At 45.1% G+C, this 16,830-nt stretch overlaps 1 protein-coding gene across 4 annotated transcripts in view; it reads right to left on the bottom strand.

Annotated features, from left to right (window-relative positions):
* The window catches only part of PSD3 (pleckstrin and Sec7 domain containing 3), a 572,156-nt gene that overhangs the window by 399,375 nt on the left and 155,951 nt on the right, over positions 1–16,830 (bottom strand). For 2 of the 4 annotated variants that reach the window (XM_037042121.1, XM_037042120.1), the window contains exon 1: positions 14,124–14,386. The exons of the other annotated variants lie outside the window; for them this stretch is intronic. In XM_037042121.1, the coding sequence (XP_036898016.1) occupies positions 14,124–14,151 (28 nt within the window). In that variant the 5' untranslated portion in view covers positions 14,152–14,386. Of the gene's footprint in view, positions 1–14,123; positions 14,387–16,830 lie in introns of those variants that run through there. 4 annotated transcript variants of the gene reach the window in all.

Genomic DNA, 16,830 nt, shown 5'->3' on the forward strand with positions numbered 1-16,830 from the left:
GGTTCCCACTACTCCACCAAACCCGGTGCTGCCAAGCTCACCAATGACCTCCCCATTGCTAAATTGCTAAGTGAACTCTTGACCATTGGCTCCCAAGACACGGCACTCCTGGTTTTCCTCCTCTCTCATTAGCTGCTTTTTCTCATTGTTCTCTACTGGTTCCATCTCATCTGTATGACCTCGGTGTCGAAGGAGCCCGGGTTCTTGGTCCTGAACCTCTTTTTTCCATGTACACTTACCCCCTTGTAGATGTCATCCAGTCTCTATGTTTTGACAACTCCCAAATATTTCTCTTCAGCCAGACCTCTCCTCTGAAACCCAGACTAGTACATCCAACTGCCTCCTGTATGTCTCCAAAATGAGCTCCTGACCTTTCCCTCCAAATCAACTCTTCCCTATAGTATCAGTAGTTAATGCAACTCCGTCTTTCAAGGTGCATAAGCTGAAACCCTTGCAATTCACCGTTGACCTTCCTCATTCACATCTCACATACAGTCAATCAGGAAATCCTTCCCACTTTTCCTTCATAACATGCCACTCTGGCCCCAAGCCATCACCACTGCTCACTTAGGTTATTACAGCAGCCCCCTGACTGGTTGCCTATTTTTGTCCACCCCCACTAAAGTCTAGCCTCAGGAGACACAGCAGTAATGTGTCCTCTTAAAACATGAGCAGGATCATGTCAGATCTTTTTTTAAAACTCTCCATCCCTGGCTGGTGTGGCTCAGTGGGCTGGGCATCATCCTGCAAAGGGGAAGGTCATTGTTCGATTCCCAGTCAGAGTACATGCCTGGGTTGTGGGTTTGGCCCAGATGGGCCACATAAGAGAAGCACTTGACCAATGTTTCTCTCTCACATCAATGTCTCTCTCTCTCCTTCCCTTACCTCTCTCTAAAAATAAGTAAAATCTTTAAAAAACAAAAAACTTCTCCATCTGCTTCTTTGCTCACTCTACAAAGCCCTTGCAATGGCCTATAAGGCAGAGGCCTTACAGGAACGGGTGCCTGCTCACTGCAGTCCAGTCACCCTGGTCACGCGGTCCCTGGAAGGCAGGAAGCCTACCTCGGCCTCAGGACTTTGCACCTGCTGCACCCGCTTCTTGCAGCGTTCTTCCCCACACAGCCACAGACTCTCCGCCTTCTTCAGGCCTTTCATCACCAGTCACCTCGGTGAGGCCACCCTCCACCACCCTATTCATAACTGCAGCCCCCATTCCTAACCTCCCTCCTCTCTCCTCTGCTTTCATTTTCCCCAAAGGATTTCATACAAAACACACACACACAGTCTATCCTGCCTCGCAAGAGTAAGATTTTTTTTGTCAATTTTGACCACTGTATCCCTGATGCCTAAAATGATGCCTGGTACATAAGAGGCATTGTGAGTAAATGAGAGGGGGCAGTGACACAGAGCTGCACGTGATCTATGATATATATTGCGTATTCTTTTTAAAGGGCTATATTTTACCAGGGCACTCTGTATGCATATACATATTCATATATTGCAGGAAAAAAAGCTGCTCCCATTTCACAATGAAAGTATGCATATACATATTCATATATTGCAGGAAAAAAAGCTGCTCCCATTTCACAATGAAATCAATATCATACAAACCTGAATAATTATAAAGAAACAGTCCTCTAAACTGAGAGATGCTCTACAACCCTAGGAGGTCCTGGGGTTTCCCAAACCCGTGGCTCTTGCTTCCCCAGAGCACACAGAAAGGGCGGGGTCAGTACACCCACCCTCCCCGGAGCAGGAGAAAGTCGCCAGGCCAATGCTATGAACTTTGATTCCCTCAAATAACAGAGAAATTACGACACCAAGTGCAGGGCACTTAACGTTTTAACGATGTATAAATTCTGGGTGTGACCCACCTTCGGGGAACCTCGGACTCGAGTGCGAGAGGAAAACGTGGAGTGGTTGTCAGGCTTTAGCAACACATTCACTCAATGGGTAAACATGGGCGGCTCCCATTTTTATAAACCGCACTTTAAAAGAACTTAAAATTATCTTCCAGGGAGGAGCCAAATGATTTCAAAAAAACATTTAGATGCAGAAATCAGGAGGGAAGTAACTGTACACAAACATGATGTGAGGCACAGAAAAGCTAAATGTGATTTCAAATAAAAAATGTAGGAGTGTCATAGCTTCTCTACTTGATAACATTGCTTCCGTTTCCAAAGTTACACATACTATGGAAGGCCTCACCCAGCCTCCAATCAGCAGACTCCAGGACGAACAGTCCCCCTGGAAACAACCTAGCGAATGTCCATTCCCAGTAGGCGCCCACAGCTGGTAATCAAGACCCCGGCAAACTCACAGAATTCTGCTCCCATCACTGAGCTGATAGTTACCAAGAATCAGCTGAGTTTGCTCCCGCACTCATTTGTGCCAGTTGTTTGCTACTGAAATTACATAATGTCATTAAATATTACGTAAAATAATCATGTACAGGTATAATAAGAAAGAGTTGTTACCAAGAAAGCTTAGTGTAATGCTGGAGAAACAAGACATTAAATGGTCATTGGAGAATTCTACCAACAATGGTTTATCTTTAAACTGTTTTTACTAAATAGAGGCAAATGTAACTAATACATTATTTGTCACACATAAAGATTTGTGATGTAAATATTCCTATGTAAATCAAGACATTACCATGACCCTTTTAACTTCCCAGTGAACCTTCTTGTTATATAATGATTATATAAACTAAAACACTGTCTCACTGAATACCAGATACATGTATTTTAGCAATGCTTCTAAAACTTTGGCTTTAATTACTCTGAGCCTATCTAGCTCTTATAAACAGCATGCATGGCTTAATCTTTGAAACAGATAAACTGTTTTGTACATAAATAAAATAAAAATATATTTGCAGTAAATATGTCTTTACTGCTCCAGATTTAGAATATTACGCTGTTATTTTATTAGACTTTTTCCCCCCAAACAGGACCCATCAGCACAAGAGACCATCAACTGACATACAAACCATACGAGGAAGGCAGGAGGACAGGAATCAGGAATGAAAAAAATTAAGATGAAATGAAAGAGAATGAATGCAACAGTTCTGTAAGACCATTACATCCGGCAAACTTAGCCCAAGCCTTTACCTGCTCTATCAGACGCCGCTGCCAGAAGGGAGAGACCTGTGTGAGGAAATTCGAAGGAATATATTACTCTTATCTTTTGTGCCCTGGGTTGTCATCTGCAAGAAAGCTCTAATGAAAGTCACACACATGAAGCTCCAAAAGCAACCCATGAACATTACTGCAAGGCAAGGAAAATTCCACTCTGCCAAAACAGGAGATGCAAGAAACCCCACAGCAAAGCCAATAGCAAAAATGATTAGGCTAGGAATTCTGCTGCCTCTGGAAATTCTACTCCACCGGAGTACAAGGCTAAATGTGAGCGCACCTACTCTGTCCATACATTCTTAGAAGGGTTCCTGGGCTGAGCTACAAAATAGCCTGGCATCTTTAACTCATCCATTGAATAAACATTTATTGTGCCAATGCACCACACAAAATAACAGAATTTTCCTCTTAGCTTCCAAGCTGCACACCTACAGGCAATCACAGTATGGGGTACACGACCAGTTTTGCCATCCAATGAGCTGTGTGACTTTAAGGAAGGAAATGATTCTGCCTCCTTCTCAGATAAGTATAAGCTACCACCCAGGTCCCATTCACGGTTCACTTGCTAGGTTACTGCTTCTCTCCCGTAGGCACTGCCCTAAGCCCTCACAGCCGCTAAGCATCAGCAAGGCGTTCCATGGGGCAATGAGGCAGCGCAGTACAGAGACATCAAATGCCTTCCCCAAGGTGCCCCAGCTGGAGGGTGGCAGGGCCAGGCAGGATGCCAATCAGACCGTCAGATGCAAGGCCACACTCCAACCACTACCTGCGCTGCTGCCCCCCTGGTGACACAGTGTCCTTTCAGAGAAGGACAGGCAAATGAGTCTCTGCCTCCCCCATTAATGAGCTGGCCCAACCTCATGTTTATCAAGTCCTTCAGGATACCCTGCCAGACAACCCCAAACAAGAAATGTAAGGATTACAAATAATGCCATCGATTTTGCTTTCCACACCTTCCGCTCCCCATAGGCGTTTGTGGAGATCTGTGTGGCTACGGAGGCCTGCGAGGATTCAACAACGGTAAAAACAAAACCACCAACCAAAAAACATGAACACATCTCAGAGAGAAAAAGAGGGGAAAAATACAGTCAAGAGGGTGCTGGCAACCTTGTGACTTGAAAATGTTTATGAAACTGGTTTAAATTTGTTAATGTTTATTTTTCAGTTATAGTTTACTTTCAGTGTTATTCTGTAGTGCTTTCATGTGTACAGCACAGCGGTCAGACATGTAGAGAATTTGTGAAGTGATTCCCCATAAGTCTAGTACCCATCTGGTACCATATATAATTACCGCATTAATATGGGCTATATTCCCTATGCTGTACTTTACATCTCCGTGACTGTTTTGTAACTACCAATTTGTACTTCTTAATCTCTTCACCTCTTTCTCTCTCATGTGCCCGCTCTCGTCTGGTTTAAATTTTTTAAGGGGAACTATCTCTATCTACTATGCGAGGGGTCGGAAGAGCACAGGCTGCCTTGGATCAAGATCAGTAGCTGCTGTAAGCAGAGCAGCCAGACTGGCTGGATCTGCTCTGTGTAACCACCCTCCGGGAGGGATGTTTGTCACCTGGAGGCCACACCCACTAAAGAGGCCTGATTAAGTCCTAGGGGCAATGGCTCTTGAAAAGGTCATTATTATCACCAGTTTAAATCAGAGTTTCTCGGGAGCTCCTGACCTCAATCAAGTAGGGGTGACTATGAAAAGTGTCACTGCAGAACTGAACCCAAACCTTCCCGAAGCCCTGGAAATTGAAAACCAGGTGATCCCTGTGATAGACAAGTCTGGGAATTACTATTTACTTCGTAAAATTACGAACCTAAAAAGTTCAGGAAGGGTGTTCTGAGTAGGTGTCCTCTTCCTCCTAAGCAGTCCACTGTTTAATCCAGAAGAAAGGCACTATTTCCTATACATAAAAGTCTCCAGAGAAATGACTTCGCAAGTTTCCTTGCAATGCGCCCGACAGTCTGGAATCCTCAGAGTTCTGCAATCCTCCCAGGTAGCTTAGTCTAGGCCAAGGGTGTCAAACTCATTTTCATTGGCGGGGGGGGGGGGGGGGGGGGGGGGGGGGGGGGGGGGGGCCTTTGGAGCACTCANCAGCCTTGAGCTTGCCTGCAAAGGGCCGAATGTAATTTTAGGGCTGTATAAATGTGAGTACTCCCATGAAAATGAGTTTGACATCCCTGGTTTAGGCAAGAGTTAAATCCACCCTTTTTTCCAACCAAAACCAAAAAGAATGATATTCATGACACAAATCACTCTGTTGACTGACATCAGCAAATATGTGAGGCCCTAGAGAGTGTGTTAAGACCTCTCACATTTTGCTTAAGATAAAGAACCTCACTTCCTCAAAGGACAGGAACAAGAAAGTGACAAGACAACCCACAGAACAGAAAGTATCTGCAAAGCACATATCTGATCGGGGGGGTGTACATCAGCCTTGAGCTTGCCTTCAAAGGGCCGAATGTAATTTTAGGGCTGTATAAATGTGAGTACTCCTTAACTAGGGGCAAGGAGCTCTACATTCAACCCTCTGAAGGCAACCTCAAGGCTGATGTGGCTCCCCATGAAAATGAGTTTGACATCCCTGGTTCAGGCAAGAGTTAAATCCACCCTTTTTTCCAACCAAAACCAAAAAGAATGATATTCATGACACAAATCACTCTGTTGACTGACATCAGCAAATATGTGAGGCCCTAGAGAGTGTGTTAAGACCTCTCACATTTTGCTTAAGATAAAGAACCTCACTTCCTCAAAGGACAGGAACAAGAAAGTGACAAGACAACCCACAGAACAGAAAGTATCTGCAAAGCACATATCTGATCACAGACTTGTATCCAAAATATACAAAGAACTTTTACAATTCAATAATACGAAGACAACCCAATTTTTTGAAAGAGCGAAGGATCTGAAAAGATTTCTAAAAGAAGATATACACGTGGCCAACACACACACGAAGAGAAAGTTCAGCATCATTAGGAAAATGCAAAACCACAGTGAGATATCACTTCACAGCCACTGACATGGCTAGAATCAAGCGGAGAGAAAATAACAAGCGTTGAGGAGGAGGTGGAGAAATGAGGACTCGCACACATTGCCGACGGAAATGTAAAATGGTGCAGCCTGCGCAAAACTTCGGCGATGGATCCAAGCGTTAAGCACAGTTACAATTATGACCCAGCAAGTCTACCCTCTGGTACATACCACAGAGAAACGAAAGCACATGTCCCACAAAAACCTGTACATGGATGTTCATAGCAGCTTTATTCCTAGTAGCCAAGAAGTCAAAACAACCCATCATGTGATGAATGAATAAATAAAATGTGGTCTGTCTATTCAATTGAATATTACCCAGCAATAAAGAGGAGTGAAGTACTAATACATGCTGCAACATGAGCACTGAAAACATGCTAAATGGAAGAAGCCAGGCATCAAAGGCCACATATTGTATGATTCCATTTATAAGATATGTGCAGAATAGGCAAATCCATAGAGACAGGAAGTAGATGAGGGGTTGCCTGGGTCAGGGATGGGAGCAACAGCGGCATTCGAGAATGACACTAATGTGTCTGCAGTTTGTGTTGGGGCAATGAATATGCTCCGACACTGACTGTGATGATGAATGCACAACTCTGTGAACACACAAAAGTCACTGAACGTAGACTTTCAATGGATGAGTATGGTATGTATGTATGGTATGTAAATTATAACTCAATAAAGTTGTTTAAAAAAAGAATCCCCCCAAAAGAATCCCATTAAACCTCCATGAGCCTCAATTTCATCCTCTGAAAATAAGGATACCACCTATCTTACAATATTGTAAAGAACATATGAGAAGGTAGAAATCTGTATATGAACAATGCTTCCTGTAGAGTATCTGGCACATAATAGCTACAGAATACATGTTATTCTTTCGACTCTTCCTATCCCCAGATTTTTGCATTGCTACGTTTTGATATCATTGTCTTCACAAGTTACAGAACCCCAAACTGGAATGTATTCCAATAGAGGCCCAAACATGAGAATTCTCTCATGACTTCACACATGCTAAACTTAAGGCTATTCCTACATGCTTGCCCCTGAAAAAAACCCTGGAGCCTGCAAATGTGACTGTCCATCTCCAAGACTTGTCACTATAAGGTTTTTGGAGATAAGAGTAAGATTTTTCTTCTCTGCTCCTCAATCTTTGGGCATCCTCTATTTCTAACGTGGAGCAGAAGCACCTCCACAAGCACACAGTTTTAAAACCAGGCACACCCTTGCCAAGATTTATGCTGCTCAGGCATCTTTCCCAGTCAGTTTCACCTACACTGAAATCTGCCAGGCCTCCAAGACAGCTTTGCGGGGGCCCCAGGGAAGACCTGAGCCCTGCAAATACCCAGCGCTCCCCACCTGGATACCGTGTGTGCTATGCAGAGTCAAAGGGGCTTGGAGCTATGGGACTATTACCCACAGGCTGCAATAGAAAAGGTCAACTACAGCATTCTCTCCCCCTCCCCAAGGTCTCAAACAATTCACAACCATCTCTTGCTACCTGTTTCAATTTTTTTTCAGGAGAGTTCCTACTGTCCAATACATTTCAGTTATTTACTTTTAATTGATTTTAGAGAGAGGAAGGGAGAGAGAGAAAAAAATAGGTCTGTTATTCCACCTATCTGTGCATTCATTGGTTGATTCTTATACACGCCCTGACCAGGGATGGAACCCGTGACCTTGGCGCACTGGGATGAAGCTCTAACCAACTGAGTTTACCAGTTTGAGACAAATCCACTTTCTTTTTCTCTTCACTTTCAATGATTTTACCTGCACTTTTATTTCCATGAAAATCCCATGCCTCCGTACACTCTCGCTGCTTATCAGACATCATGGAGTACATGTGTGTGAAACTCAAAGCTCAGCAGAGCTCAGCTGGTAAACACACCATAAGCAACCAGACAGGCAAGTGAGAAATGACTGTTCAGGACAGCCAGTGCTATCTGTTAAAGCATTTTTGCTCCAGAGCTGTGCTGCCCAGTATGTTAGCCATTGGCCACAGAAGGCTACTGAAACTCAGTGAAATGCGATAAAATTTAGAACTCAGTTCTTAAATCTCCCTCCCCACTGAATGTGCTTTCAGTAGCTACCTGAGCCTGCTGACTACCTCCCACACTGCATAGCACAGATAGAGAATACTTCCATCAGAGTGGGAAGTTGCACTAATAATGCTGACTTAAGAGCGCACCTTCACTGAGTCCATGAAAGTTTGTCAGTGCAGAGTTCTCAGATGCAGTAGATTTAGTATTTACAGATCGAGACGTTTATCTCTCAGATGTATGATCCAAGTGCCTCTGAACATTCTTGGCAGATTTTCTTAGTGGTTAGTGGACAAGGTTTTCTGGACCTTAACACAGAGCTTGACACATGGTAAACACGTGATATTCACTGAACGAATGAATAAAGAGCATATTAATCTCTGTATTTCAGCTTCTGCATCAGCAGGAAGGGTAGGAAGCTCACGGACCCTTGAGAGACACAAGAAATGAAGCTGAAAAACATAAAACATCTGCCCCAAAGGAACTTATATTCAAATGAAAAGTTTTGGGCCCAAGGAGACATCTTGCTTCTTCAAACACCCACTACGTGTAGCTTTTAGAGACGTGAAGGGAAGGTCGGAGGGGGTTACTACAGGAGATCACAGAGCTGCTGCCATTTCTCAGCGTTTCCCTGAATAACTTTTGCTGGAGAATCACAAAATCACACAGAGGCAGCAATCATCCACTCACACTGCCTCACACCTAGGTCTCCTTCCCCTCAGTGCCCCATGACTCATTCTACACTGTGCCTGTCAAATAACTTCTTGGAAATCAAGTATTGTTGAAATTGAAATTCAAAAAAGGGTGTCAGTTTTCATATACAGAGACAAGCAGTTCTGCGAGCCCTTAACCAATAACCTCCTGGAGGCCCAACAAAAGGAGCTACAGCTGCTTCTATTGAAAGTTTTCTATATCCCTTGTTCGCAGACCAAACAGCCATAGGAAGAACCAAGCTGCTCCGTTTCTGTAACTGACCTTTCCTTAGCAAAGTCTGGGCACAGAAGGCAGGAGAAGCTGGGAGCAGCTGCCGCCTGATTTCTCACGATGCCCCCCAGGCTCATTTCCCATTCTCCTCCTTATTGTTCCAGGCACCTCTTCTCAACAACCACGTCCCAGCTCTTGGGTGGCATGCACACACAAACACACACACACACACATACACACACACACACACAGAAGCAGCCTTCTTTGTGTCAACAACCACAGTTGCAAAAAAGGTGAGATCACTTCTATGAGGTGACGTAACTAGAAGTTAAAAAAGGTGAGCCTAACATTCAATTCTAAATTGTTAATCTGCTCTATTCTGAATTCTAATTATTTATAACTGTATGGAAGTCCTCACATGTGGTCTTACAGTCACCCCTTTAGACATGACGTGTGATTTTAAAAGAATAGCATACAATTTCTATTTCTTGAGCCAAACAGCAATACTCATTCTGCTATTTAAGTCAACGGATACATAGAGTAATGGTTGTTGGATGAATCAGTCATTCAATTTCAGATTCTAAGATCCACAGAATCTAAATATTAGAACCAAAAAGCTCAGTTTCTGCAACACACAATGCTAACTCTGAGGACATGGAAACAGCCTGGTGGTTACGGAAACTGAGTGCCTGAGTTTAACTCTCAGCTCTGCCACTTATTAGCTATATCCCTTAACCTCTCCAGACTTCAGAATGGAAACTGAATTCATGCGGTTGTCTGTCACAGGTAATCTGTGTTAAAGCATATAATAAGATCTCAATAAATATTAGCTGTGACTGGGCCCTGGATGGTGTGGCTCAGTAGACTGAGCACTAGCCTGCGAACCAAAGAGTCACCAGTTTGACTCCCAGTCAGGGCACATGCCTGGGTTGTGGACCAGGTCCCCAGTAAAGGGCATGTGAGAGGCAACCACACACTGATGCTTCTCTTCCTTTTTTTCTCCCTCCCTTGCCCTCTCTAAAAATAAATAAATAAAATCTTTTAAAAAAAGAATCTTTATCATATATATACGTGTGTGTGTGTATAGGCACACACACAAGTATATATATGCTGTGATTGTAACAATGCATCATTCCTGAAAACATCACTTCAACATTTTCCAAAAGTTAGGACTTAACATGAAACTTAAAGGAAAATGCTTCCCAGCCAACCCACATGAAAAGTCCGTAAAAAAAGAGCCCCAGCCCCAGGTCAAAATGTTCACCTTCCTACTAAATCCCAAACTCCAATGATGAACTTTACAAAATACCCATGAACATGTACAGATTATTCATCTCACTCATTTGTGGCCGGAGGAAAGGAGTTGCAAACTAGAGAGCAGTTCCTGGTTAAGCAAGTCCCAAGGAATGAGTGCTGGGCGCTGGTCAAGACCTGGCCCCCCTGCGAACAAGGGGGAGAGGAGCTGGTGACTCCCTCACACCACGGCTGTCCTCACCACAGCTGTCCTCAAGAGAGAAAACGCTCCACACCTCCGTGCCCTGAAGTGTCAACGAGGTTCCTGCCCACTGGGCACCAATGAGCCCCAGTTCGTTGACCTTCTGGGCCCAGAGGAAAACAAAGGCTGCTGGGACATGTGCTATTTTCATATACACAAGGTAGCAGAAGCAAAGATCCTTTATTAATGATATGAGTATCACCTTTTTCTCTGAACAAGGCATAGAAATTTGTTAATTTGGATTTAAGAATAAGTTGTTCACTGCGTGCTGCAAATTATCCTTTTTCTCCATTGTAACCCGCAACTGCAGCTGGCACTGCTGATTAGCACCAACACCAACACCAGGCAATTTGGGACCTGTGAAAAATGTCCCTGGAAGATGGTCTTGTACCTCAGAAACATGGGAAACATACAAAGGGACACACTCTCAAAAAAATAATGCCAGCACTGAAATTCTCTGCAGCAAATCTCTTAGTCTGCATGCAATACCATGAACAATACAAGCTGTCCAGTCCTGGGCACCCCAAGCAAATGCTCTGGAGAGTTTCACCTGTACCCTGTACTCCCCTATAATAAGGGTTAGGCTGGTTTAACGGTAAAGGAACTCAGGAAGCACTGAGGGGCAGTATTCAATGTGAAAATACCTCCACTCATAGCAAAGGGAAGCCACGGACAGCTTTGCTTGGCCCAGCCTATAGGGGAAGCCTTGAATGTTGAGAACCCTGGAAGCAGCAATGATTTGAAGTTAGACTGGATGCGGGCCTTCTGTGAACTTGAGTCACATCCTCAGGTAGACAGATTTGGGTCACCTACTGATAGATAACCAGGTTATTTTTCACGACTGACTGCTTAAACCTCAATCACATCTGAATTCATTGCTAAAAATTGGAAAGGATCACCATCCATTACTCACCTCCTAATCCAACCCAAGCTCAGAGAAATGCTCTTTTCATAGTTGCCAAACGACAACATTACCTCAGGTAAACCTTAAACAAACCAGTGTTGAGGCCAAAGCGCACACACTAACAATGTTCACACAGTGTTTGCCTCAGCACTTCATAACTAAGACAGATAACGCATGGCCACGCCGGGGTCTTAGTTTATGAATAATGTGTGACAGATGACTCCAGAATTTCTAAAGCAAAAGTAAATCACCTCTAAAAGTAGCAACATCTTAGATGTATTTTTAATGTAACGCCAGGCTGAATCCCACTCACCTGTGTTTCCATCAGGGCTAACAAACAAACATATCAAGGCTTTATAAACCAAGTAGAGCCACTCATGGAAAGTATCTCTACATTTTCCTTTTTCAATGAGCTGACTTTCTGTCTTATTTCACTTTTATTTCCAAATCCCTACGATTTACTACCCTATAAAGATTTCCAGGGTATCCTGTATTTTTAATTGCTAGTATTTAGGCGAAATTGAGCCTCTTGAGTACCCAGTGCATCATAAAGTATGTATTATTCTTTGGCCACAAATGAAGTGAACAGGGCCAACAAAATTTTTCTTAAAGCCAACACACATTCAGATTTGCAAATCTACTTTCTTACGCTTCCATGTTTTAAAAAAACACTCAACTGTGGAATTTCACCTTAAAATAAGGTTATTTTAACTTTGCAGCTTTAATCACCCTCCCACATTCAACGGCCAGGAAGAGAGCACTGATCTGTTCACAGAACATACAGAGATATTCAGAATGTGCTGTTAAGAGTAAATCACTGAGTAAGTAATGCACATACATGTTTAAGCATGAAACCATAAAATGCCAGAGCTAGAAGGCTCTGAAAGCGCATCAACCCAATGCCCTCATCCTGTAGGGAAGAACAGGTTAGCTTGGGAGGTTAAATGATTTGCCCAGGACAATGGCAAAAACTCAGCCAGTGACAAAACCTATGAGCCAGGTGTCCTACTTACTAGTCCAAGAGCTTTCCATGGTACCACTGTGCTCCTTTTAGCACAAAAGCATGTATCAATGACATATCTAACACACAAGACAAAAATCATACAGGGTGGGGCAAAGTAGGTTTACAGTCGCTCTTATGTAAAATAATACAATAATTAATAAATGCCAATACAAAATAAACTGTTTCATGTACTCGTGCCTGTAAACCTCCTTTTGCCCCAGCCTGTATATCTGTACCATGACTTGTAGATGGATACAAGAAAGTTGTAGAACACACATCATGCCACTAAAAATTGGTTGGGAAGGTGTAAATTTATTTTGCATTGTTTTGCTGATTCTGTTGATATGTTGCATTGTTAAGTGCCAAAAAGGAATTTACTGACTTTTAAAGAGTTATCTCTTGATTTGTAAACACTCTAAGAAAAGAAAAGATGATAAAGTATTTCTTGCAAGAGGAAAACGCATTTCCTTTCCTTCAGCAGGGAACATCCACGCCTCGCTCCCCAAAAGCCAGCCAAACGCTCCCCTTCAAGGTCCAGGTCCTCACAGAGGACTTCCAAGCTCTTAGGCCAGATCCTCTCTCTCCTTTTCCGGGTTCCTCCTTCATAACCTTTGCAGAAGTCTCTCCTACTAGAAAGCAAGCTCCTTGACAGCAGAAATCCTGTCTTGCTCACCGGGCAAGTGGGCTTTGCAAAGATCTCTGCATACGCTGCATTCATCACAATTAACGAACTGCAGCATTTGTTCCCAGAATCCCACTTAATTTTCCAGATCTCCCTCTTCCCCACACTAACACCTGGACCTACTCAAGAGCTATTCCGGAGTGGAAATCCTGGATCCCCTGCACTGTCGGGCAAACCAGTCTCTGGAAAATGAAATCGTAATGCCCATTACCTCCCCCGCCTACTTACTGAGTGTTGAACATCCATAGACATCAGGGGGAACAGTAAAACTACACATTTATTATTTAGGTCTGCAACAACATTCTGAAGCCACGTTCTTTAAGTGTTAATCTGATTTTTTTTTAAATCTCAGAACATCACTTATTAGAACATATAGCTGAAAACGGCGGATAACACTAAATGCATGTGAAACAGAATGAAACATCTTTAAAAACTACTGGGAATATTAAACCAGATAATCTTCCGTTTTCGCTCAACGCAAGTTTGTGGGTTTTTTTTTCTTTTTGACAGAGAAACGCGATAGTCCCTAAATACAAGAGCTGACCTGGCAGAGTAAAATCGGCACATCGGGTCCTCTTTAATGCTATCCTCCTTTTGATCATTAAGCAAGAATGAGTACTCGGGCTTCTCGTCCAAGTCTCAGGTTTTCAAAGCCCAGGGTTGAATTAAACCCCCAAAATCTTAACACCACAAAGTTGACCCTTCTGGGCTCCTAACAAACACAAAGAAAGAAAGAAAGAGCAAAAGGAACATCTCTACTAGATACTGATGCTAAGGCACAAACGCGAGTGGCCCAGGGAACCTGGAAAACTGATGAGCGACAAAGCCAACCAAACCCCGACCCCGAACGGACGGTGAGCACCGGCGCGACCCCAAACTCCCTCGGCCCCGCGGGTCCCGAGCCTCACCGCAGCACTTCTTCCTTCCATCTTCCATCGCCCGCGCTGAGCCCGCCACCGCGCGGGGAGCCTCTAGGCGGGCGGCCGGCGCTGCGCGCTCAGGGTCGGGCTCCCGGGACTGCCGAGCGAGGGGCGGTGGCAGGAGCCCCGCGGCGGCAGCGGTGGCGGAGGCGCGCACCCTAGTGGAGGCTGCCCGCGCGGCCCCCAGCGCTGTCCAAGCTAAGACTGTGGACGAGCGTGGGCGGGACGGCGCTCGGGGGCGTGGAGGGGGCGGGGTGGCTAGGGGCGGGGCCCGACGGGGTAGGGGGCAGGGGGCCCGGGCCGGGGGTGGGGGGGAGGATAATGGAGGGGAGGGGAGGGGAGTTGGGGGGCGGGGGAGACTGAAGTGGAGAAATGGGGTGAGAGAGGGCTCGGGGGACGGCGGAGAAGGTGCCCGGGGTGGGGGCAGGAGTGTGGAGTGGAGTAGGGAGACGGAGGGGCGGAGAGGGTAGGAAGGGTTGGGATAGGGGACAAGCGGGAGGAGCCCGAGGGGGAGGGGGCGAAGGTGAGAGGGTGGAGGGGGCGGTGCCTGGAGGACGAGGACGAAGGGGAGTGGGAAGGGGAAGGAAGGGGCTGGAAGAGGTGGAGAGGGCGGAGGCCCGCGGCTGGGGGGCGAGGCTCCCGTCGGGTAGGGGGAAGGCGGCAGCGTGCCGGGAAGGGGTGGAGAGGGCACAGTAGGCAGAGGCAGCAGCCCGGGCGCCGCGCACTCACCCTCCGCCCGGCGGAAATCTGCCTGTTGCTTTGTCTCGTTCGCTAACAGTTTTCCTACCCCAAGAAAAGTGAGAGGCGCTTTGGCTGGTGTTTCCTCTAAGGAAGGGCCGAGAGTTGGGCGCCCTACTGCTCGGTCCCGCAAGGAGCGCCCAGGCGTCCCCTCGGGGCCTGGGGGGATGAGGAGGGGTAACCTCCTGAGTTCCTGTTGTATTTTGCCTCTTTGAGGGAGCTCTATGGGCGACCCATATAAGATCTATTGCCCCTCGGGACGGGACTCGCCTCGGTCCTGCAATCTTGTCTCGAGACTGTCCTAACCGAATATGCGTATCAGGGCATAATTCACTTCAAAACTGCATTTTCAATCGAAAGTGCCGAAAACCCGTGCTTTTTTCCCCTCTTCCCCTGGACTGAGTGTTGTGGAGGCAGTCTGCAAGGGCGCCCTCCCCTGGCAAAGGGGACAGGAGACCTAAAAACCACCCTCTGTAAGGTTTATTAGAGTGAAAGAGTGGTGAACTCTTAGGGTGCTTGGATCTGGCAAACATTGAATTTTAAGGTGAAATTCAAAGTTTGCCAGACCCAAGCACCTGGAGATGGAACCCCATGTGGCCAGTAGCGTGGGGCTTGCGGTATGTTTGTGTTACAGCTTTAATGCCACGAAGACTAGTCTTACTTCTTGCGACCCATAGAAGATGCCCAAATAAAGGGAAGTGGCCACCACGGCCAGGCTTTGAGTGAGTATGAAGGGTCAAGTTCCTTCAGGGCCCAAGGAACCAGCTCACCAGGGCAGGACGCAGCCAGGCACATGATTCCCCGCCTTTTGCTCTGACTGCCCTGTTTACACCTATCAGTCAGCCAGTGGCACCCACCAGAGGAGCCAGAAGGAGGGTGTGGGAGCATTTACACAAATCCATTTCCGTTTCTGAGAAGTGATCTCAACCCATGCTCCCCTGCTAGCACAGCAGTTTGGTCAGATGTGTGGGTTTTAAAGGACCCAGTTATTTGGGTATATTTCTCCTTTTTGGATCCTACATTCACCTTTACAGAAATATCCCAAGAAGTCAATCCCTGTGTGCCCATTTCCAGTAAACTTCAGCTTCTTTGAACCTCGGGGTCTCATGATTTTGTTGGCAAGGAATCAGGAGTATGAACATGCAGGAAATAATAGTTGTTACCTGGGGCCTCACCACTGGCCCGGTGGCCTATAACTGGAAAAGTTACCAACATTTTATATAGGGAGGAAGGTAGAGGATTTTAAGCTGAATATAAAACTATACCAACTATTCCCACACATAACTATTTATACAGCAGGCCAGGAGGACCTAGATTTACATGAGTTTACTAGTTAAGGGACCTGGAAATAGATACTTGTAATCTAAGGCTCTCTGTCCTTAATTATAAAATGAAGATAACAATAACTTGCAGAATTGTTATTAGCATGACAGATTATGTAGCGCTCCTGGCCCATAGAAAAGGTTCATTAAAGGGACATTTCAAAAAGTAGGCAAGCAACAATATGTTTCCCATTTTCACCACTAAGAAAATTTTTTCTCCCTGAATCCAAAATGCTTCAAGGTCTTACTTACAAAGGTGATTACATCTATTAAATAATCATTCATTTTTTCCCACCTTAAATAATCAAAGGTATAAATGATGGAAATTCTGACGACTTCTGAGTTGATAAAACACAAAGGAAACAAAATGAAGGTTGACATTTCATTTTGCCAGCACTATTTGTGTGTAAATATTTTGTTAGGTGTTTTAAAATATTGAAAATAGAGGAGGAATCCCCATTTCTGCTATTCTAGCCCCCAGGGATGCCAGGCACCCAGCTCAAATAATCCCAACTGTGCTCAAGGTCAGTGTCAGAATACACAAACATCCACCTTGGTAAAAGCAGGGAGGGGGCACACAGGCCAGCTGAGCAGCAGCCTCTAAAAGAGGCACCAGCTGGTCAATATTTATCCAC

This window comes from Sturnira hondurensis, unplaced genomic scaffold, assembly GCF_014824575.4.
Source record: "Sturnira hondurensis isolate 20B ecotype Veracruz unplaced genomic scaffold, ASM1482457v3 Scaffold0003681, whole genome shotgun sequence".
In the NCBI taxonomy this organism is placed as follows: Eukaryota; Metazoa; Chordata; class Mammalia; order Chiroptera; family Phyllostomidae; genus Sturnira; species Sturnira hondurensis.